The sequence below is a fragment of the Tasmannia lanceolata genome, unplaced genomic scaffold (genome assembly GCF_043159265.1).
Source record: "Tasmannia lanceolata isolate RefF3 unplaced genomic scaffold, GAP_Taslan_0.1 ptg000003l, whole genome shotgun sequence".
NCBI lineage: Eukaryota > Viridiplantae > Streptophyta > Magnoliopsida > Canellales > Winteraceae > Tasmannia > Tasmannia lanceolata.
Window position 1 is genome coordinate 8,792,160 of NW_027518680.1, and position 22,545 is coordinate 8,814,704.

Below are 22,545 nucleotides of genomic sequence, written 5' to 3' on the forward strand. Positions count from 1 at the left end.
CTGTATAAACAACTTATAAACACTCTTAACCACTGTTAAGCCTATATAAACCACTTATAAACACTATAAACCACTGTTAGGCTTATATAAACAACTTATAAACACTCTAAACCGCTGCTAGGCTTACATGAACCACTTATAAACACTCTAACCCAGTGCTTACACTGTATAAACAACTTATAAACACTTTAAACAACTGTTTACCCTATATAAATCACTTGTAAATACTCTAAACTACTGCTTACCCCTATATAAACCACTGCTTATACTGTATAAACAACTTATAAATACTCTAAACCACTGTTAAGCCTATATAAACTAGTTATAAACAATCTAAACCACTGTTAGACTTATATAAACAACTTATAAACACTCTAAACCATTGTTTACCATATATTATACACTTATAAATCATCTAAACCACTGTTAGGCTTATATAAAATACTTATGAACACTCTAAACCACTGTTTACCCTGTATAAACCATGTATAAACACTCTAAACCACTGATAAGCCTATATAAACCACTTATAAACACTCTAAACCACTGATAGACTTAGATAAACCACTGTTTACCCTATATAAACCAGTTGTAAACCACTGTTAGACTTATATAAACAACTTATAAACACTCTAAACCATTGTTTACCATATATTATACACTTATAAATCCTCTAAACCACTGCTAGGCTTATATAAAATACTTATGAACACTCTAAACCACTGTTTACCCTGTATAAACCATGTATAAACACTCTAAACCACTGATAAGCCTATATAAACCACTTATAAACACTCTAAACCACTGATAGACTTAGATAAACCACTGTTTACCCTATATAAACCAGTTGTAAACACTCTAAACCACTGATAAGCCTATATAAACCACTTATAAACACTATAAAGTACTTCTTACCCTGTATAAACCATGTATAAACACTCTAAACCACTGATAAGCCTATATAAACCACTTATAAACACTATAAATCACTGATAGGCTTAGATAAACTACTGTTTACCCTATATAAACCAGTTGTAAACATTCTAAACTACTGATAAGCCTATATAAACAACTTATAAACACTATAAACTACTGCTCACCCTGTATAAATCACTTATAAACACTTTAAACCATTGTCAATTCTTATAAACCAATTATAAATACTATAAACCACTGGTAAGCCTTAATAAACTACTACTTAGGATTATAAACTACTACTGAGGATTCTTAACCAAAGAAGCTCTATAAACCACTTATAAACACCCACTTCAGTAGTGGTTTATCGTAGTGAAATAGTGGTTTAACTTAAGAAATTATTGGTTTACAGTAAAATAACAGTGATTATAAAGTGTTTAAAGTAATTTAAATATGATTAAATAGTGATTGAAGGCTTTGTGCAATGGAAGACAGTAGTTTAACATGGAAAACTTTCATTCGAGTTTATAAACATGCCTTATAATGGAAAGAGAAGGGAGAGGGCTACAAATACACACATTTCCATTCAATGAAGGCTTTGTGCAATGGAATGGTGGTTTCTAGTGAAGATTTTTACGATTTTGAAATCCAATAACGTTTTTTTTCTAATAGTTGTTGTAAATGGAGGCGTTGTACAATGCAATGAAGGGTTAAGAAGGCTTTCACATCTAAAAATGAGGTTTTCAGCAATAGAATGGAGCTTTTGGCATCTAACAATGGAGGTTTTTGGGTTTCAAAAATGGAGGTTTTTGGGTTTTTCATACGTAAGTTTTTTTTGGTATGTGGGAGGAAGAAGAAGAAGAGGGAAAAATGTGGGTTTTGGGATTTGTATTCTAAATGTAATCATTTCAAAAAAGGTGATTTGAGAGAGAGAGAGAGAGAGAGAGAGAGAGAGAGAGAGAATCGAGGGCATTTTAGTCATATGCACTCTTGATTGGTGATTTAGAAAACACCCCTCTTCATATGTCATAGTCAGTAGAAACCCCTTCTATTTGGTCATTTTCTCAAATCTAAAACCTGGATTTTATAAGCCAAAACCTGGACTTTTCAATCTTGAAAGTGTACAATCTGCTCATGAAATCCAGGTTTTAACTTATAAAATCTAGAATTTTACAATCCAAGATTTTACAACCCTAATTATAAAATCCATGTACCAGAGTTTCAAACAAAGCAGTAGACTACACCGACCATTTAGCGCACAAGGGTGCAAGAGAGAGGTAGGGGTGCCACTTGGGTCGGGCCCAACTCAAATCCGACGGGTTCAACACGATTTTGGCTCGGGTTGGGTCAGCATTTCCTCTGGTTGGGAAAAGCCAACCCGATTTAATTTTAGGTTGGGTTAGGGTTGAGGCCTTGGCAACTCGACATCCGACATCCGTCCTCTAATTTTATCTTGATCTTCTTTGGGTTATTGTATTTTTCTGTTTGGCCCAAGGTGAACCCGAACCAACCCGACCGATTTCGGATTAGATGGGTTGGTTTAGGATTGAGAGATTTAGAGGCGAGTTGGGTTAGGGTTGACCATCCTCAAACCGAGCTCGGGTTGGCTTGGGTTAGGGTTGAGGGATTACAATCTCGGGTTGGGTTAGTAGGGTTGGCCTCAACCCGTTCGAACCCGACCCGAGTTGCACCCAGAGAGAGAGAGAGAGAGAGAGAGAGAGAGAGAGAGAGCGGAACCCAAAACGATTATATGAAAAAACGGGCGCTGTGAAACGGCTTTGAAGTCCGTGTTTTTTCCGCTTGTTCTCTCTCTCGCTACCCTCCCTCTGGTTGGTGTCTCTCCCTCGCTCGCTTCACCTCAATTGGTTTTCCAATGTTTGCCAAATAATTCCTATTTCGCGCTCCGAATTCTCTCTCGAATCCGAATTTCGCACCTCCTCTTCCTCTTTCAATGATTTGGAGAAAATATTCGAAGAAAGCCGATCCATTGTTCTTGTTTTATCCCCGTTTCGGCTCTTGAACAACCATTCTCCCCCTTTTCCCTCTTTTGTTCTACTCTTGGAGAGATTTCTAGGGTTTTGGTTCGGAAAATCTGGCCATGGACTACGATCCTTCAGATAGCAGCGGTGAGTTACTTTTATCTCTTTCGCCCTCATTTACTACGAAGCTTTGGTATTTTGGTTCTTGGATTAGGGTTAGGGTTTCGAGATTTCTTCTTGAATTCTTATTTTCAGAAAAATTCCATACCTGGAACTGTTGGCGAGCTTTCTAATCTGGTGTATGGAGCGAGAGCGGATGAATTAGGGTTTGGAGTTTGACCTGTTGAGAATTATTTTTAGGGTTTTGAACTGGAGGAAGAACTTAGGGGAATGATTTTCATTTTCTCTTTTGTCATAGTCTAGGGTAGTTCTTTTGATCTAATTGAGATCTGATCGCTTCCAAGAATAGAGAAGGGCTTGGGTTTTCTTCTTTGTCTTCTTTTCTTTGGATTGCATTCTAATGGTTTTGGCGAAAAAGATTCCAGGGAAATGCAAGAGCTGAGGATAATTTTGTTCTATATGATAACATCGTTTAGATGGATTTTCTGCATCAAACAGAAGAGCTATGCTATCTTCTTCTTTTTTAAATTTTCTCGAGAGTGCATTAAGCTACAGCTGGACTTAGTTGATGCAGACTTGTAGCATTCACTGGTATTTTGTCTGAGAAGTCCATTCTTTAGGAAACAATTTAGGTTCGAGCTAAACCGTGGTCCGGCATGCAATGCACAAAAATGTAATAATTGTTCAAAAAATTCACATTTTTCCTTTGCTTGTTCAGTAAAGAACTGTATATGAGTAATCCTAGTTCAGCTCATGTTTGTGTGTGATTGATTTCTTTGATGCTTGGTTTAGTATTAGTACTGCTTTTATGATTTATATATCTTTTAAGCATCGTTGTCAAATTTTAATTTTTTTAAATATTTTACTTCTATGGTTGTCTTGTTTTTTTTTAGCTTTTGTTACATTTGTTTTTTTTATACCCAAGCCTTTCAAACTCGTGTTTAAGTTGGTGTATGGACTATGGTCAAACCTCAACAGAAATATGAATTATTTTAAAATGTAAATTACTTTTAAGGCTCGTTGCATAGCATGTGTTAACCACTATAGTTGATTTAGTTGTGTTTTGAGAGTCTTTGTTAGTTTAAGATTCATTTCTATTTTTAGATACATTTTATCTTAAATGTGGGGGCTATCCACATCACCTATGACCCACTTTATTTTTTCCTTGTGTTATCCTTTTATTTCCCTTTCATCCCCATCCCACACCATGACTCACCACAACTTAAACTGCTTTTACATCCCATTTGTTGCATTAGAGGACCTGCCATTTACTCAGTTAAAAGTTCTTCTTTCTTTTATCATTTATCCGATTGTTGAACACTCCCAACTCCCATCTATTGTAAAACCCCTTATACCCTCCAGCTCTAATGACGGTTTGAAAGGGTTTAATGCAAAGGAGCCCCTCTCTCCCTAGCCGCAAAGTGTGTTTCCCCCTCTCCCGCGTTTCTCTTCTCCATCCCCTTTTCCTCATCTTCCTCTTCCCTCCTTTATTCCTTCATTCTCTCTTCTTTCTTCTCTCATTTCGTTCTTTCTTTTCCCCTTCTCCTCCTCTCTGCCAGCCATCAGTCCAGGACTGCAGCAGACAGTTCCCTCCTTCTTCCTTCTTTCCCATCCCCCTCTTTCCCTTCTTCCCCCCCCTCTCCCCCTCGCCCTCCCCCCACCCCACAGCTCTTCCCCCTCGGTTTGGGGACCAACAGTTACCTCTTTTGATTTGATCGAGCCCTGACCATATGTGACTTTTCATTTTGGAGACTTTTAGTTTGAGTAGTTTCTATTTTAGCACCTATGATAGTTTCTATTTCCAGCTCTCTTCCTATTTTTGTCTGTTGCTATTTTTGGAGCCTAGATGTGGGGGTTGTCCTCATCATTTATGGTCCACAATACTCCCCATACTACCTCATCACATATGTTGCCCTTATTATCTTTCAGTGATTAGTTTCATTATCATTAAGTAGCGATATTTAGGTAAATAATTAATGACTTATTTCATCTTATATTCCATTGTCTCATAGGATGGACACACTCACTTAACATTTATGTGAGTTATATTTTATCGTATTGTTCTCAAGAAGGAGCCCCCATCTAATCCCCATCTGATTGAATTTTATAATAAAAATGAATGAACTTTGTAAATGTAGATCTTCAGGTAATTAAGTCTGAAAAACTAAGCCAAGAGGCACATTTGAAACAAACTCCTTGATGTATATACTTGTACATGCATATTTTGTGCTGTCAAGCCTGAGAACTTGTTGCTCCTAGTGAGTTGGATTTTCTGTCCAGAGTTCTATTTTTTTTTTAATGGTAATAAATTTCATTGAAAAATAAGACCGAGATGGTCAAATACAAAGAAACAGAGGAGGAAAGAGCAACAGAGCAATACAAGCAAATAAAATGATAAAAAAGAAAAGACAAATCAAGGCGGGAGGAAATCGAACTGCTGAAAAACCTCCATATGAAATCCTGCCTTAGCGAGCTTCTCTGCCTGCCATTAGCAGGTATCCTAATATGATGAAAGGAGGTGCACGAGTTACCCACAATATCTTTAATCTCGTTAACTAGATCCGCAAAGTGCTAAGGGAAAACGTTAGAGCTAGTCAACCAACAAATCACGTTGGAAGAGCGACCCCCACCACACGATTTAAATCTTCACCCACTAAAAGTTTCATGCCTTGGTGTACCGCACGTGCCTCCACCTTACTAGAGTCAGCAATGCCAATAAGGCCTGCAAAAGCCCACCTCACTGCTCCCTCTTCATCCCTAAGCAGTCCCCCAATTCTGTCCAGGCCCGGGTTTCCAAAGCTAGAGCCATCAAAATTAAGCTTAAGGAAGCCAGTACCAGGAGGCTCCCAAACCCGAACAATCGAAGGTCTCACCTCCGAACTGCTACAAACCTCCCTCCACCTATTCCATAACTCAGACTGAAACAAAATTAAAGCATGGAAGGGATTTAGCCCAAAAATAGTTAGTGCCACCACCTTAGAGGATAAATATGAGGAACTCTTAGAATGCCCCTTAAAAATTCTGCCATTCCTTTCTTTCCACAAGGAAAGATATATTCCACAATATCTTACCTTTATTCCTCCAAGGAGCTCTTTGCCACCACTCCAAAGCCTCAACTAGAATTCTATTGTTGTGGAGCACTAATGTGTCTATCTCTTTGCCAACGGATGCCAAAGTCTTTTCTCTGCCTTGCTTCTGTGATCTTAGACTGAGTTACTAGATGCATTTGTGCGACCATATTGCATCGAATGTTGATGCACATGATTGCCCTATGGTGTCCTTTGTCTTTCCATGCACAGGTTTTCTCACCTCACTTGGCCTGAAGCCCTGTACATGGGCGATTTTTTGGCACCGGTTGTTCCTTATCAAGTGCTTTCAATTGAATCACCTGCACTCTTGAAAAATAAAATAAACATCTTTAATCTGTGATTAGATATGTAAATGGCTGATGAGAGGGGATGCTGAGGCTGAGCCCAGTGGGAAAAGACACCTGACGCAAAGTTCTGTTTATTACCAGGGACTTTTTGGTTGGTTGAATACCTCTTTCCAATGTTTTTTTCATGACGTGTTTCTTTCCAAAATGACTACAGGAACGGATGATGACCTTCCTCCATCGCATCAAAACAGAGTTGCAAGAGGAAGCCACTTCACTGGGAATGGAAGAACTGCGGTTGTTGGTGCCCTCCCATTTTCTAGAATACATAACGATATGGAGACCCAAATCCACCGGCTTGAGCAAGAGGCATACAGTTCTGTTTTGCGGGCCTTTAAAGCTCAATCAGACTCCCTTTCTTGGGTATAGATCATTTGCACATTACTACTGTTTAACTTATTGGAATTTGTTGATAAAACATCTCGAATGGCGTCTCTCCGAACTATATTTTCTTCAGGAAAAGGAAGGTTTGATAACTGAACTTAGGAAGGAGCTAAGAGTATCTGATGAGGAACACAGAGTTCTTCTCAGCAGGGTTAAGGCAGATGACATCCTCCGTCAGATAAGGTCTGATGTTGTTGTGAGTTGTGACACAAAATCTATTGTTTCATTTTTTTATCATTCCTCATAAGTGTTCTTCTATGTCAAGTAGTTTGGTCTCTACTTTTTAATTGGAAACTATATCAAATAATTCTTTCTTAGGGAGTGGAGAAAGGCAGGTGGGGTCCAATCTGGCTTGCTCAGTACTTCTCAACCTGTTCATGATGCAATACCCAGTCCTACTGTCTCAGCATCTCGCAAGAAACAAAAGACAGTGCATTCTATGCCTTCTCTAACCTTGGGTGCACCATCCCCTGGTTTACACCCGCAAAGGATTCCTACTTCTATGCAGCCGTCATCATCTGTTGCAAAACGAGGAGCTGCGATAGGAGCCAGGGGAAAGAAGCCTAAAGCAGTAAGTAATATATTTTAAAAAGAAATGCTATCTCAAAAGTAGAGAGTAATATTCATTTGGTTTCCTTTTCTATTTTTCTTCGTTTTTCTCTTACAGGGTCAGACATTTCCTGGTGTATCTCCGATGAAGTCCATGCAATATCCATCCATGGGTCCAACTGGAAGGGGCCGTGGTCTTGTTGCAAATGGACCTGTTGAAGCTGCACCTTATGATCCATTAGTTGGGCGGAAAGTGATGACACGTTGGCCTGAAGACAACAACTTTTATGAGGCTGTTATAACGGACTACAATCCTGAAGAGGTATGTTGGAATAGTGACTGTTCATGATGTCAGTTCTAGAACATGGTTTGTATCTGATCTTAGCCTTTTCAAATCATTGTCAGGGCCTGCATGCTCTGGTTTATGATATGAATACACCAAATGAGACATGGGAGTGGGTCAATCTCAAAGAGGTAAAGTTCATACATTAGCATAGGATTCACTATTTCAAATTTAATACGGAGAAACAATTGTCTGAATCCATGCTTTCTTGCATGTCATGTCAATTTATCTTTTCTTTTGCACTCATATTTCTATTTATTTATGAAGGTGATATCCCTTCTGGGTCATATATATGTCTGGCCATTTCCATCTGTTCTGTTACATTTTTTGCACCACCTCGGTATCATCAAATTAGCATGACAAGGTAGCCAAATTTGGGTGCGATGTGTTGTTATTTTATTTGGACGCTAAATCCCTTTTCAAGGGTTTGTGAAGGACAATATTGAATAATTGAAGGATATTTTAGAAGAACTTATAAAGTCTCAAATTTTTAGATAGAAGAACTCATATGCTTGCTTATGGAGTTCCAAGGTATTCTATGTGTGAAAGAAATCAAAGAAAAATGATTGTAGATCTAGGTAAGAAGATACAAGAGACTAATCAGTGTGCAAGTCCCACATTTTTCCCAATTTCAGATTACTGCTTCAGGCCCCGTGATTTTTTTTTTGAAAAGTGATACACACACACACACACACACACACCCCATGAGTCATACATTGGGGACAAGGAGTCCCTAAAAACAAAACACAGTATCTATATAGGTAGTTCAAGGCATACCCTAAGCTACCAGAGAAATGGGACTATCTCCTAAACGTTACTAATGCCAAAAGCAGCCTCAGAGCATCCACCATATCCAATTTGCTAACATTTTCTTATGCCCCCTTTTTACATATATATGGATACCTGCTTGTATCATCCATTACTAACCTAAAATCAATTCTACTCGATCCCAGTCATGATGTTGAAACCATTCCATATAATGTGGGATTTCTTTTCGCACTCTTTTATAGGTACGAGGGCCAGAGGAAGAGGAGGAAACGGCCATTTTTTATTTTTTTACCACAGTAAGAAAGATGTCTTTGTTGAAGAACAACCCAAAAAAGTAATCTACTCCCCCTTTAAACGCCTATGTAAAATAAGACTCACCTTTTCGCATCCCCGGGCCCACGTCCTTTTCTCTATACCTCCAGGTGTTATAAAAGTTGCTTCCCGAACAAGTATCCTATCATTACTAGAGAAAAACGACTACCGCCAGAAGCACCTTCACGATACCGAAATCCAACGCGCACATTATGATCCTCTTCCATTTTACAGGTTAATAATCACAATTCATAATTCCAAGTTTGCATGTTATATATTCCAACAAAGTTCCTTTAATCTTAAATAAATAAGCCTTTTCTTATCCGCAGACGGGTCTTGTCGAGGCTCCCCTATTTATTGCCGGGCAAATCATCCAATAGAGACTCCAGCTCCCGTATGGAGCATATTAGCCCTGGCGCCTTTCCTCCAGAAAACTTCTGTTTTCTCTGGAATAGGGTCAAGAGTAGGTCCACTTTTTTGAAGAAACCCTCTCTTATGCTTAATTAATATCCTACTGACAATGTTTCTCTTCACGTGCTTGACTTTAGAGGTACTCTTCTCTGAAAAAGATTTGGGGGTTCCAACTCGATCATCCCCCCAGATTTTCTTTAAATCCACAAATCTACTCTTACTAGACCAACAACGAAAGAGACTGACTCTGCCAGGGTGACTCTTGTGATAGGTTCCCTTCAACTTTGCTCCTTTCTTCCTAAAGGAAGGGAAAACCGTACGGCCGGTATGGGATGGTGCTTCTGAGCAAGAGGGAGATTTGAATTTTGAATTTGAAAAGGAGGCTCCCGAGCGTTCAATAGCTCCCCTGCAAGATTTTCCGACGGGGCAATAGGTGGATCTGGCACAGAGATTTCCGGGGAATGAGAGTCATAGATCACAGGCAGGACCAAAGCTACTGCAGCAGGAACCGTCAAGGACTTATGCAATTGCGACTCAATGCCAATTGTATAACTTTGACCGGAAATTTGGATTAGAATGAAGGACGACGGGATCCTCCACCAAGGGGCAAGAATTCTAGCAGCCACAGATGGCGTACATTGATTATGAATGCCTTCCTTTTTCACTTCTAATTCTTGACCAAAAAGGTTACCTAAAGCTTCAACTGTTGACGTGGCCCAAACATGGAGGGGAATACCATAAAATCTTACCCAGATTTTCTCTATACCCGGAATGAAGTCTTTATTCCAAGGAAAAAGAGCAAGTAATTGCTCTCCCACACCTCATTGCCTTTGTCTAACGTCACCGTGGCTTCCTCTTCCGTTTCGAAAATAAATGAGACCTCATCCTTTGATAAAATACATGGGCATGCCAACAGAGGAAGGTTCCAAACTTTCCTAGCCCAAGACCAAAGATTATGAAGAGTCTCAGAGATATCCTTTCTTTTCCCTATTAAGCAACTTTTTAGTGATTTTGATCTTAGCACTGCGTCCTCTCCAGAGATGGATAGGACTGGGGTAACGCCTCGTACCAGAATCAGGCCATTGATCACCTTCAATAACGGCTTGTACAACTTCTGGGATGTTCCCCCTATCGTCTGGAGGAGGAATTCCTTCTTTTTGTTTTTTCTTCTCCGAACAACATCTCCGGCATCTAACTCGCCAGCTAAAATTGAGATAATTACATGAAAAGCAACACCAGTCGCTTGGACGACCCCACGCCTTTTCTTGCAACCCACCTCCACGAATTGGGCGGTTTAATTTCAGAAGCAGGTTATCGAATGTGTTGTTTTGCCCAGCGACAAGATCACCTCCATTTAAAATTCGAATATGCACAGATATCACAACACCAGTCCCCCTTCTTTTCTCACCGTACTTTTTTTTTCCACTGCTTCGGGCCCCATGTTGAAGCATATGAGTTGAACTTTGCGTAGACAATCATCATCAGGTCAACTCCTTACCTATGGTTTAACTTTGGTGTGAAATAGATCAAGTTTGCTCTGTTTTTTGGTAATTAGAAGTGGACTGGGTTGTTAAATACTGTGTGAATACAGGCTGATATGTCATTTTCCTTTAAAATATTTTATAGGGGAAGTTTTGTAATGTTAGGTTAGTTAGTTGAAGTGTTGACAAAAGTTCACATCGTGGCACTTTAAAATATCTTTTTCTTGATTGTCTTCTTGGGGATCCATTGTTTGATGTAATTTTTTCTTCTTCTTTGATACCACTGTACGTTAGTTGGTATTCGGGCCTATTTGGTTGGTGAATTTCATGGCCATGGCAGGAAAAGGTGGAGATAATCCACCAAACATGAGTTGCATCGATTCTTTACCCCCTATGCCGAATCCATGTCGACACGTCTCCACACGTGAATCAGACATGGATTCGCGTGGGACACCCAGATTCTTGTTACAGCCGTGTCCCACATGAATCTTGTTTTTCTGTAAAATGCGAATCCTATATATTTTCCCTTTAAACGTGTTTTCTTCGTAACTTTTTATATATAAAATCAATACATGTACTCTTTTAATTAAAACATTTACGCCTCGACCCTCAACCCTCGAACATTGACACCCCTTCCCCCTTTTTCGACTCTCATAATAAAAACTCCTCGACCCTCCACCCTTAAATTTTTCATATATATATATATATATATATATATATATATATATATATATATATATATATATATATATATGTATGAGAAAAGTGTTTCTAAGCACGTGCTTAGATAAACTTATCTATGCACATGCTCATGTGGCCCACCATTTTTGGGGGATCCAAAGCATCCATTTGGAAGGCCCTTCCATGGATAGGGTGTGTACCAAAATCAGCCCTATAGGATCATCCTAACCCAATCAAAGTTGGAGTGGAAAATGGACAGACACTGTGTGTCCATGTTTCTGCCATTTTCCCCTCCACAAATGGCAGGGTTAGGATGATCCCATAGGGCTGATTTTTCGTACACACCCTATCCATGGAAGGGCCTTCCAAATGAATGCTTTGGATCCCCCAAAAAATGTGGGCCACATGTGTTTTTCATCATGTGCTTAGTAACACTTTCCTCAATATATATATATATATATATATATATATATATATATATATATAATAGAGGAAAATGATTGTGAGCTTGAAGCTCATATAGCTTATATGAGCTTGAGGGCCCAAACACATGTGGGCCCACATTGTTAGGATGATCCAAAGCATTCATTTGAAAGGCCCTTACATATATAGGATGTGTACAAAAAATCAGCTTCATAGGATCATCCTAACCCATCCAAATGTGGAGGGCAAAATGGACAGACACCGTTTGCCACAAATCTACCCATTTTTGCCCTCCGCTTTTGGAAGGGTTAGGATGATCCAATGGATCTGATTTCTGGTACACATCCTATCTATGATGGGGCCTTGCAAATGAATGGTTTGGATCACCACAAAAAATGTGGGACCCATGTGTTTGGACCCTCAAGCTCACAATCATTTTCCTCATATATATATATATATAGAGAGAGAGAGAGAGAGAATAGAGTTCATAAGGTGTCACCTCATATAGCTTATATGAGGTGGCGCTTAAAAACATAAGGGGCCCACTTTGTTTGGATGATCCAAATCATTCATTTGATACGCCCTCATATAGATAGGGTGTGCCCAAAAAATCAACTTCATAGGATCATCCTAACCCTTCCATTTGTGGAGGTTGAAATGGATGGGTATAAACCTCCATAAATCTGCCCATTTTTAACCTCCATAAATGGAAGGGTTAGGATGATCCTATGCACCTGATTTTTTGTAGACACCATATCCATATAAGTGCCTTTCAAATGAGTGGTTTGGATCACCCCCAAAATGTGGCTCATTTATGTTTTGTGAGCGCCACCTCATATAAGCTATATGAGGTGACACCTTAGGAACTCTATTCTCATATGTATATATATATATATATATATATATATATATATATATATATATATATATATATATATATATATTTATTTATTTTATTATTATTATTATTTTTTAATTTTAATTTTTAAAATCCGAATCCTACTTTTGGGGGTTTGCCGAATCCGACACCTCGAATCCGTGTCGGATCCTGACACGTGAATCCGAATCATGCAACACAGCACCAAACCAACATGACTATGAGTCGTGGAGTTTTAAGCTTTGCAACAAGTCAGAAATAGTACAAAATATGGCCATCTAATGGACCTTTTGGACGCTGGATGGCTCCTTGGCCAATCCCCTAAATAGGGACTCACACTCCAATGGCCCAACAAGTGGACCATCTCCACCCAATCCGGCCCCACCGATGATGCCCAAACACACAAAAATGGCCCAACACAGCCCAATCCGTGCACCTCCATCTGATTCATAATACTCGATCAATGTTCCTAAAAAGGAACATTACACACAAAAAATGGGCAAGTTTGCCAACAATTTGGAGCATATGAGAATTTATGGGACAAATGATGCTGTTGGAAACCCAAGATCCCTAGACTACCCGTCCATTCGCGTGCTTCATATGATGAGCCGCTTGATGATTGGAATTTTCTTGGATCTGTGCAATTCTGAAGTCCACCATAGAGGAGGTTCTTGTGCTAAATGACTTTTACAAATAATAGGAGTGGCTTGGCTTACGCACTTGTAGTAAGGGTCCTAAGGGAAAGAGATGAAGGGGCTCCTAAGATCCATAAGGAATTGGAATCTCTCATGAAGGAAGGCATGGGTGTTATGTTGGATGATTTACCTTATTGGTTGATACCTATACAGGACATCCAACTCCATATAGACCTAGTGTCGAGGTCACAATTACCTGACTCACTCCCCACATTATAGTGTGTTCCTTAGAGCATTGAAAGCTAAAAAGGCAAGCGGAGGAATTGATGAAGAAGGGATTTATTAGGGAATTGGTGTGCCCATTTGCTGTCTTCGCACTTTTAACGAAGATATACGATTAGCGGTGGTACATTTCGACGACATACTAGTGTAGATTGCTGACAAAAAGACTCCTATGTGGTATCTATGTGAGGTATTGGAAATTTTATTAAGAGAAGAGTTGTTTGCTAATATAAGGAAGTGCTATTTTATGACGGACCGATTGTTTTTTTTTCCGGGGGTGGGGGGTATGTTGATTGTGGAGAAGGCATATCGCTGATGAGAACAAGGTACGAGCTATCCAAGTCTGGCCTGCACCTTCATGCGTTGGTGAGGTTCACAGTTTTCATGATTAAACATTGTTCTATATGTTGTTTATCCGAGATTTTAGTGCAACCGTTTCGCCAACTACTAATTGTATGAAAATGGGCAGATTTGAGTGGGCAAAAGATGCGGATAAGGCTTTCCAAATACTTGAGGAAAGAATGTGTTGGACTCCAGTGTTAGCGCTTTCACGCATTGATAAACTATTTGGAGGGTTATTCATTTGCAGTGGGTGTATGGCTATTTAAGCCAAGAGCGATGACTAATATTGTTTTTTAAACGAGGAGTTGAATGATTTGAGGACGAATTAATACACATATCACCTAATTTTATGCCAATGTCCAATCGATTTGGAATTGATGGCACTTTATTACAAAGTGAGTTTATGTTGTATTCATATTCATTAATACCATGAATCCATGTGACATTAATGACCAATACGAGCTTAATTGAAGACATGCAAAATGAGTTTCTTGTATTACCATGAATCCATGTCACATATTAATGACCAATACGGGCTTGATCTAAGATCTGCAAAAATGAGTTTCTTAGCTACAAGAATTCTTACATGCCCTGAAGTAAAAAATCAAGGGTGCAAAATACAATAGTCAGATCACTTCATTGATTGACAATTTGACACTATGTCCATCAAACTTCCAGCATGGACCATCTCAAAGAACTGTATGAGGATGGTTATTCCAAGGAGATCTGGGATTATTGCAAGGTGTAGGGGGCTGATTATGTTATACATGATGTTTTTATTTTCAAAGGAAACAAATTCTGCATTTCTAATTGGTTCGATAAGGGAGAGGATCGTCTTTGAGTTGCCAACTGGTGGCTTGGGAGGTCACTTTGGTCTCGAAAAGGTCAATGAGATGAATGCTAGCAAATATTACTGGCCTGAATTTCGACAAGATGTTGGATGGATAATGTACGAGTGCTGGATATGCTAAATTACAAAGCAACAGTCTCGTAGAGCATAGATCATTGTTGCGATCATTTTTTCTTGCCAGAGGACCACAATGTGAGGATAGGTTTTGGTTTGTGGCTTTCTCGTAGTTGGGTTGCTTCACCTTTTGCCCAAGGACAGATCAAAATCTTTTTGGAACTTGAGTCCTGAGTTTTTTGTTCACCAGAATTTGTCATAGAAAATTGACTTGGAATAATGGAATGGTATCTCCTTTTGCTCTTCCCTCATGTTTGTTTTTTTTGCTGCATATTCTGATGAAACATGAGAATTATCACTTCCGCATCATGTGTTGACTTGCGGTGACCACTCGTATGCTGAAGCACGTGTGTGAAGGCTTCCGGGTTCAGGTTGGGGGCGTCGCCGAGGCAATTGGATGACACCCCTATACAGAGTTGGGAAGACATGAAAAAGGATTTGAGGCAAGAGTTCCTCCTTTTGATTGCCAATAGATGATGTGCTTGAGATTGCACATGCTTATGTAGGGATCAAAGATTGTTTCGAGTTGGTGTGGAGGAACAACTTGAAGAACACTCAATAACTGCTGGTCACTAGGTATCTAAGTGACATGATGATGTAGGAGCATCCCCACCTGGAATATCTACATTGGCCCTTTCATGCTCATTAGTGTAGGAGTTTTTTCATTTGATGCATTAGCCTAGTGGTAGGTTAGTGATCTTGAGCATTTTTCGCAATCACTCTTGGTGTCTTGGTCATTTGATATTAGATGGGGGTATTAATAGGCTATAAATAGCCATTTCCCCTCTCTTTTGTATGAGACCTTTTGATTTTTGAAATTGAATTTGATTTTTGGCTCTGAGATCGAGATCTAGAGTTTGGAATTTGGAGGGAAATATCTTTCCCTTTCAAGATTCATCCAGAGGAGGAGGATTTTTGGAGCTTGATCATTAAGTTCTTCTTCTTCTTCCACCTTGTTGAAGACAGTGTATGTCAATTCCTTGATTCTCTCATCACCATGTGAGAATTGCAACCTTTAATGGAGAGATCCTCCAACAAGTTCAAGAAGAGTACTTGGGTGGAGAATCTGTCCTAAGGTGCTGTCATTACCTATAAGCTGCTGGAAAGAAAAATATTTCCGTGAGTTTCAAACATACTCTGTTCTGTCAGTAGGATCCTATGCAATCTCTGTTAATCTAGAATGTAACAGGCGATGAACATGAATTAAAGACTAGGAGCAGAAACACCTATGTTTTGCTCAGTTTTGTGTGATCATAATGTGCTTGATGGAACTCAAGTCTGCTGTTCTGTAATATTTCCTGATCCATTGTGAGCCTGAGCTTGGAGGATTATTCCATTAATGTCTGAGTGCATGCTAAGATTGTTCCGGATGGTGATGACTCTTGTGCGGCTAAGGTTTGGTCCTTTCATTGCCCCCCTAGAGTGTCTTTTTTTGGTTGGTCTGTTAGTTGTGGGCGTATCCAAACTATTGAGTTTTTGAGAAGAAGGGGTTTTTGGTTGATTGATCACTGTCTGTTATGTCTGGAGGATGGCGAATCTATTGATCACTTGTTTATACATTGTAAAGTAGTAAGGGTGATATGGGGTTTACTTTTAGTAAGATTTGGTATCCAATGGGTTTTCCCTCAATCATTACCTATGCTTTTGAATTGTTGGGACTTTGTTCCTTGGAAAAAGAAAGGGAAGGTGCTGTGGAGGATTTGTTTGTTAGCTCTATGGTGGTCGGTATGGAAAGAAAGAAACGGTCGGGTTTTTTAGGGTACAGCCTCTTCATCCTTCAGTATTTACCAGAGGGTTATAGCTATGGCTATACAATGGGCGAAGAGTCTTCCTATGTTCAGATTCGTGTCGGCTTATGATTGTGGGAAAGATGGGATGTCATATGTATGGAAGGATTAAGGAGGCAGAAGACAATTCAGAAGTGGTCTCCGCCGCCCGTGGGGTTCAGCAAGCTAAATGTGGATGGAGCATCCTTCGGAAACCCGGGGTCTTCTGGCTTTGGTGGCTTGATGAGGAACAATGTAGGAGTTCTGGAGTGGGCTTTCTTTGGACCGAATGGGATTTCAGATTCGTCAGAGGCGGAAGTAAAAGCAACGTATTATGGTATCCTTCACATTGAAAGACATGTCTTGGATAAAGTCATTGTGGAAGGGGATTCTTCCAATATTATTAGCTGGCTTGTTGGTAAAGCTCCTCCTCCTAGGAGATTTCTCAGCCTTATTGAGGAGATTTTGATTTGGATGTCCGGATCGGAGATTTCTTTTGCCCATGTTAGAGATCAGCCAATGAAGAAGCTGACGGCTTAGCTAAATCTGGGGTCATTAGGCAGGGTATAGAGTGGTTTGATTATCTGCCACCTTAATTGTACTTTGTGTCCCTGATGTGTTTTTCTCTTCTTTCTCTTCTTTCTTCTTTCCCTTTGTATTCCGAGGACCATCTCGGTTCCTTTTAATCAATATATCTCGCCATTTTAAAAAAAAAAAAATGTTAACATCTGTAGCCGCATTTGCCTATGGCTTGCAATTCAATTTTAAAAAGACTAGCTTGAAGAGAGTTTTCAATTGAATTCTTTCTTAATTTGGCTTCAAAGTCATTTTAGCCAATAGAGCTGAAACGATCTGGAACTCCTTCACAATGCTTCTCTGATTTAGTGCTCTCACATTTTTCAATATTCAATTACCTAAGAATTTGATTTAGTGTTAAAAATTACAAGGAAAAGGGACGTCTGAGCTTCCTTCTGGCCTGGTTTTTACTTGTGGGAAACGCACAACTATCATGGAAAATGTTCAGGCCTTTTGCATATAGCTTATAACAATTTTCTGATCACCGCAATGAAAGTTCTCGCTCAGATTTCCACTGTAGATGATTTTTATGACCTGAAATGGAACGGTTTATGTGGCATCAAGGGAATTTCCAAGGTTCAGGTTTAGAGTTCTCCACTTGCATGTTTTGTGGACAACTTCTCAAGCCCTGATATCAGATCCTATGTTTGGTTTCTGTCACTCACCTTAGGCCTTGAATTTTAGTTGACCTGGAGATATATCTGTGGTCTAATTTGGCACTTAATAGTATTAACAAAAGAACAATGGCATTAAGCAATCCAGATTTCGTGTATTAACTGAGTTGTCATGACTATTGAACTTTCTTCCATTGAAGATGCACATGTACTGTCTGTGCAATTGTCTTTGAGTTAATAAAGCTTCAAAGCCTCCAAGCATTGGGTCTCCAAATTCCTACAAGGACCAGTAGTCACATCACCAGAACTACACGAGTGGCTAATGAACCGAAGTTGGGCCTGTTCGAATATGAAATCAGCAGGAATTTGCAGGCTGACTCGTGTTTCCATAGAGGCCAAAATGTCAGGATTAAATTTTTGTTCCCCTTGTGAGGCTTAGATTTAATGGACATATGAAAGAAACAGAGAAGACATTCAGCTTGAGTTGTCCATTGCTGAACTCTCCATGGGACAGTCATGATAGTTTGATTCAAGGTTGCCATAGCGGGAATCGAAGGCTCCCAGGGAAGAATCTTGCTCAAGGTTGCCAGAGCAGGAATCGAAAGCGGGAATCGAAGGCTCCCAGGGAAGAATCCTGCTTCCATCATTTGATTTAAGGAACCTAGTGGAAAATTAGCATCTTGGAACTTTGCAATGTCATTTGATTAAGGGCAGCAGATGTTGTTTTCTTGTTTCAAGAGGTAGGCTTGTGCTGAATTACCCCACATTCATCTCCCACAGGTCGTGAGCAGCAATTAACTTCGGAATCTCAAAATTCCTAAGGAGCCAAGCATTTGATAGCCTACACATACTATCTCAGTTTTGAGAATTACGAGCACATGCACCGCTGCCACTGTGAATTGCCATTGAGCCCTCACATTCTGTTCTTATCAGACCTTTAATCGTCGTGAGTACATTTTACCCTGCAAGTATACTGCATCACATGCAGCCCTCCATTCAAGATGTCGTGCAAGTACACACATTCTACTCTGTTTTCGAGGCACATGCCAAAGCTCAGCAAGTGGAAGACTCTCAGAAGGGTTACATATCGCAACAGTGTATCACATGTTGGTTATCAAGAGACACCACAACTGTTTAGACCAGCAACATGTCCTGCCCCTGCTAGACCTTCAACCGTCTGTGGCTGCAACTGCTACTACATTCCCCGACAGACCATTTACAAGGTCTTATGTTGTCGAACAAGGTGCCTCAGCAGTGAGGACCACAACAAAATGTCATGCGTTCGGAATTATTGGTTATTATTTGCATGACTGCCCAATGCAGAAACAACAGTTGTATGTGTAAGAAGAAAAGGGATTAGGTGTTGACGTTGAGCATCATCTAAAAGACTGATGCTGAAGAAGAGGAGACCTATATCCTTCAAGGAGATGAATATTAGCAGACATATTACTTGGTGCACGTAATTTGTCCTAAAATTCAACACATGAGAAGGTCCGCCAATGAGAAGGCTGATCGATTGGCTAAGGATGTATATCTTTTGGATTTTATGTATTGTCTGGTGTACGGCGTGTTTGATTTGTATCATGCTTTGGGGGATAACTTGTCCCCTTGGTTGTAAATTTTGTTTTTCCTTGGAATGAAATCTGTTACCTTTCAAAATAATAATAATAATAATAATAAAAATAAAAATACTAGCAGGCCACTCCTCATCCACGCCCGTCCCGATTGACCTGGTTAAATAACATTAATGAGGATGAGAAGAAATCATTAAGAAAAATGAGGATGAGAAGAAAGGGATTTTTTTTTTGTCAATATATGATGTAAAGAATGAATTGGAGAATGGAGCTGTTGTCTTTGGCCTTGTATATAGAGGTTTGGTGGCACCTGATGTTGATGAGGATGTTGCCATACCTGAAGTTACCAAATCTCTTATTGAAAAGTATCATTGTATCTTGGCAATCTCTACCCCAGCTGTAGTTTTCCTTTCCTTTCTCCACAATAAAGTTTTTGTACTGTTTAAAAAAAGGGGGCAGATTCTAACCGGGATGGACTGTTCCCCATTCTTTCTTGTGGAAGGGCATAAAATCTTTTAGAGTTTCGTTGCAATTGGAGCCAGAATCTTAAAAGTACACAATGTGGTAAAAAGGTGAATTTGTTCAAGTTAATTCTATCTATGATGATTAAGAACTTGCCCGTCAATAAAATCACTCAAGAATGAAGGTGGTCCCGGCCATAGAAGTACCTAGTTGCCTTTTTGTTGTGGGAGGTGCAATTGCAGAACTCTATGGTGCCACATCATATGCAAGTTAGTTGCAATATAATTGATGATAAAATTGCCAATATTTCCACCTGATGTATTGAAAATGGTGCTAGACTCAATATCATTTTCAGTATTTCTTAGGTATTCTTGGAGTATTTGATTGCTTTCTTCCTCAGTATAGCTTGGTGGTCATTGAATTATGGATAGATCATTTTTGTGTATTGCTTTTACTTTTATGTTCCCAGCAAATATTTCTCAGGACTTGTAAATTCCTTGTCAAAGAGTAAACTCGTGATTCATTTGGTTTCTCTATAAATAACTGTCAGATTTCTCCTGAGGACATCCGATGGGAAGGTGAGGATCCGGGCATCAATCATTGGACTGGTCGCGGTGGGCCAGGGCGTGGGATTAAGAAGCCCATGGGCCGTGGCAGTGGGGTTCCAGGTGCAGGCAGAGGGAGAGGGGCCCCAAAGAATCAGTTCAAGAAAGATTTCCCTCCATCACAGAATGGCATAGGAAAGAAAGGCCCAGATGATATTGAACTACTTCGCACCGATAATGTAATTAAGGAGGTATGCACAAAGAAACTCATTCCAGATTGTGAAGTCCAAAAATGTTCATTCTATCTTCTTCATTTTCCCCCTTAAATGATATTGACCAGGTGGAGAGGGTTTTTGGTACAAGTCATCCCGATCCTCTCGAGGTTGAGAATGCAAAGAAAGTTCTGAAAGTTAGTATTTCTTTTTTTATAATTGCTGAGTTTACATTTTCCACTGTTGAGCAAACTAGATGATTTCTAGTTGTATTGGCAGGAGCATGAGGAAGCACTGGTTGATGCAATCGCGAGACTTGCAGATGCATCTGATGGCGAAAGTGGTAAATATATATAGGCTCCATTTGCTTACATTTATATCTTGCATCTTGTTTCCCCAAGCTCTAAGATGTCCTTTCAAGTTGTATAAATTATCAATTGTATCAAATCATTTCTTTTGTTCTAGAAACATCTTTATGGTTTCTAAATTAATGGGTTGGGTGGATTTTTCTTTTTGTGTAAATAATTGATCGTGCTTTTTGGCGGCCACTGGTCTGTACATATAAAGGCAAATAACCCGGCGCTAATAATCTTGAAGGTAGCCCTTTTAATACAATTAACTTGACGCACTTCCATATTTTACGGCCAATGGAACCTTCTCAGATACATTGTTATTCATTTTCCCCCTTTTAATACAATTAACTTGACGCACTAACATATTTTACGGCCAATGGAACCTTCTCAGATACATTGTTATTCATTCTCCCCCTTTTTCTTTGATCCACTGTTCAAATGAAGTGTAATGTGATTCATTGAAATTAGGCTCTATTTTTTGTATTTGGTGTATCTTGATCTGTTTAGAATCGGGCTACTCTTTATGGGTCTGGACTAATAGCAGATTTACCAAAATGCAATTAAAACCTACCTACCATATTACAATTCAGCATTAACTGATAATGAGACATAACGGTAGATCACCAGCCTGTGCATAGGTTTTATCATTAATCTATAATAATTTTCTGGAAATAAATTCCTGATACAGCCCCTTCACTACTGCCAACCTTTTTGTTTATATAAAGAAAGCAGCAAAAAGCATCCTTTTTCATTTTTTTTTCTTTTTTTCTTTTTAAATGAATGCATTGTGATACCGGACTTTTATTCTTAAGCAGACGAGGGTGAGCATCAATCCGTGGACCGAGAACAAGGGTGGAGAAATCGGCAGTATGGTGGTGGGAACCAGAACAATGCAGGCCTCGAGGACATGGCTGGAGAAGGTAGAGGCGAAGGCTCGGACAGAGATCAAATGGCCGGAGAGGGCAGATTTGCATACTCGGACGGAGATCAAATGGTCGGAGAGGGCAGATTTGCCTCCGATGACCAGCAAGAAGGCGACGGAGATATCTGATTTATGGGTGTTCTCTGTGTGCCTGATTGGTGGAATACTCCCACCTCCCTGTAAAATTCCACGCTCTCTAATTTAGCCTCTTACCAAATTAAAACTAACACCTCCTTGCATTGGTCTTTTTTGTGTTGTGGGGAGAATGATTAGCGTTAATTGTTTATCCATCCACGTATCTCTGGTATGAAGTCGCTAGGAAAAGCTAGAATACCCACTGTAAAATTACTTGTGACTGTATAAAGAGTGTCTTGAAAATGGCTTGTTTTTAGTAATATGAATTCATCGAAACCATTTTTTTTTTTTTTTTTTCATATACTTCAGCATGGTTACATGTTCTTGTGGATGGTGGGAATGCAGGAATGGTAAACCTGCAATATTTTTTCAGAAGTTTCTCTTTGTATATGAAATTCGGAAGCCCAATTTGAATGTTAAGGAGCTGGTTTTTGTGTTCATCTTTTCCTCTAATGTTGGTCATAGAAGGGATGAAATGTAGTGGTAA

General features: G+C 39.5%; 1 protein-coding gene across 1 annotated transcript; it reads left to right on the forward strand.

Annotated features, from left to right (window-relative positions):
• The first annotated feature begins 2,692 nt into the window (after positions 1 to 2,692).
• Positions 2,693 to 22,498, forward strand: LOC143850126 (protein EMSY-LIKE 3-like). The gene is made up of 10 exons (XM_077359427.1): positions 2,693 to 3,041; positions 6,605 to 6,810; positions 6,905 to 7,014; positions 7,150 to 7,402; positions 7,499 to 7,702; positions 7,786 to 7,854; positions 20,442 to 20,687; positions 20,777 to 20,845; positions 20,928 to 20,991; positions 21,817 to 22,498. The coding sequence occupies exons 1-10, from the start codon at positions 3,014 to 3,016 to the stop codon at positions 22,050 to 22,052; spliced, it is 1,485 nt and encodes a 494-aa protein (XP_077215542.1). The 5' UTR covers positions 2,693 to 3,013; the 3' UTR covers positions 22,053 to 22,498.
• Positions 22,499 to 22,545: the final 47 nt, after the last annotated feature.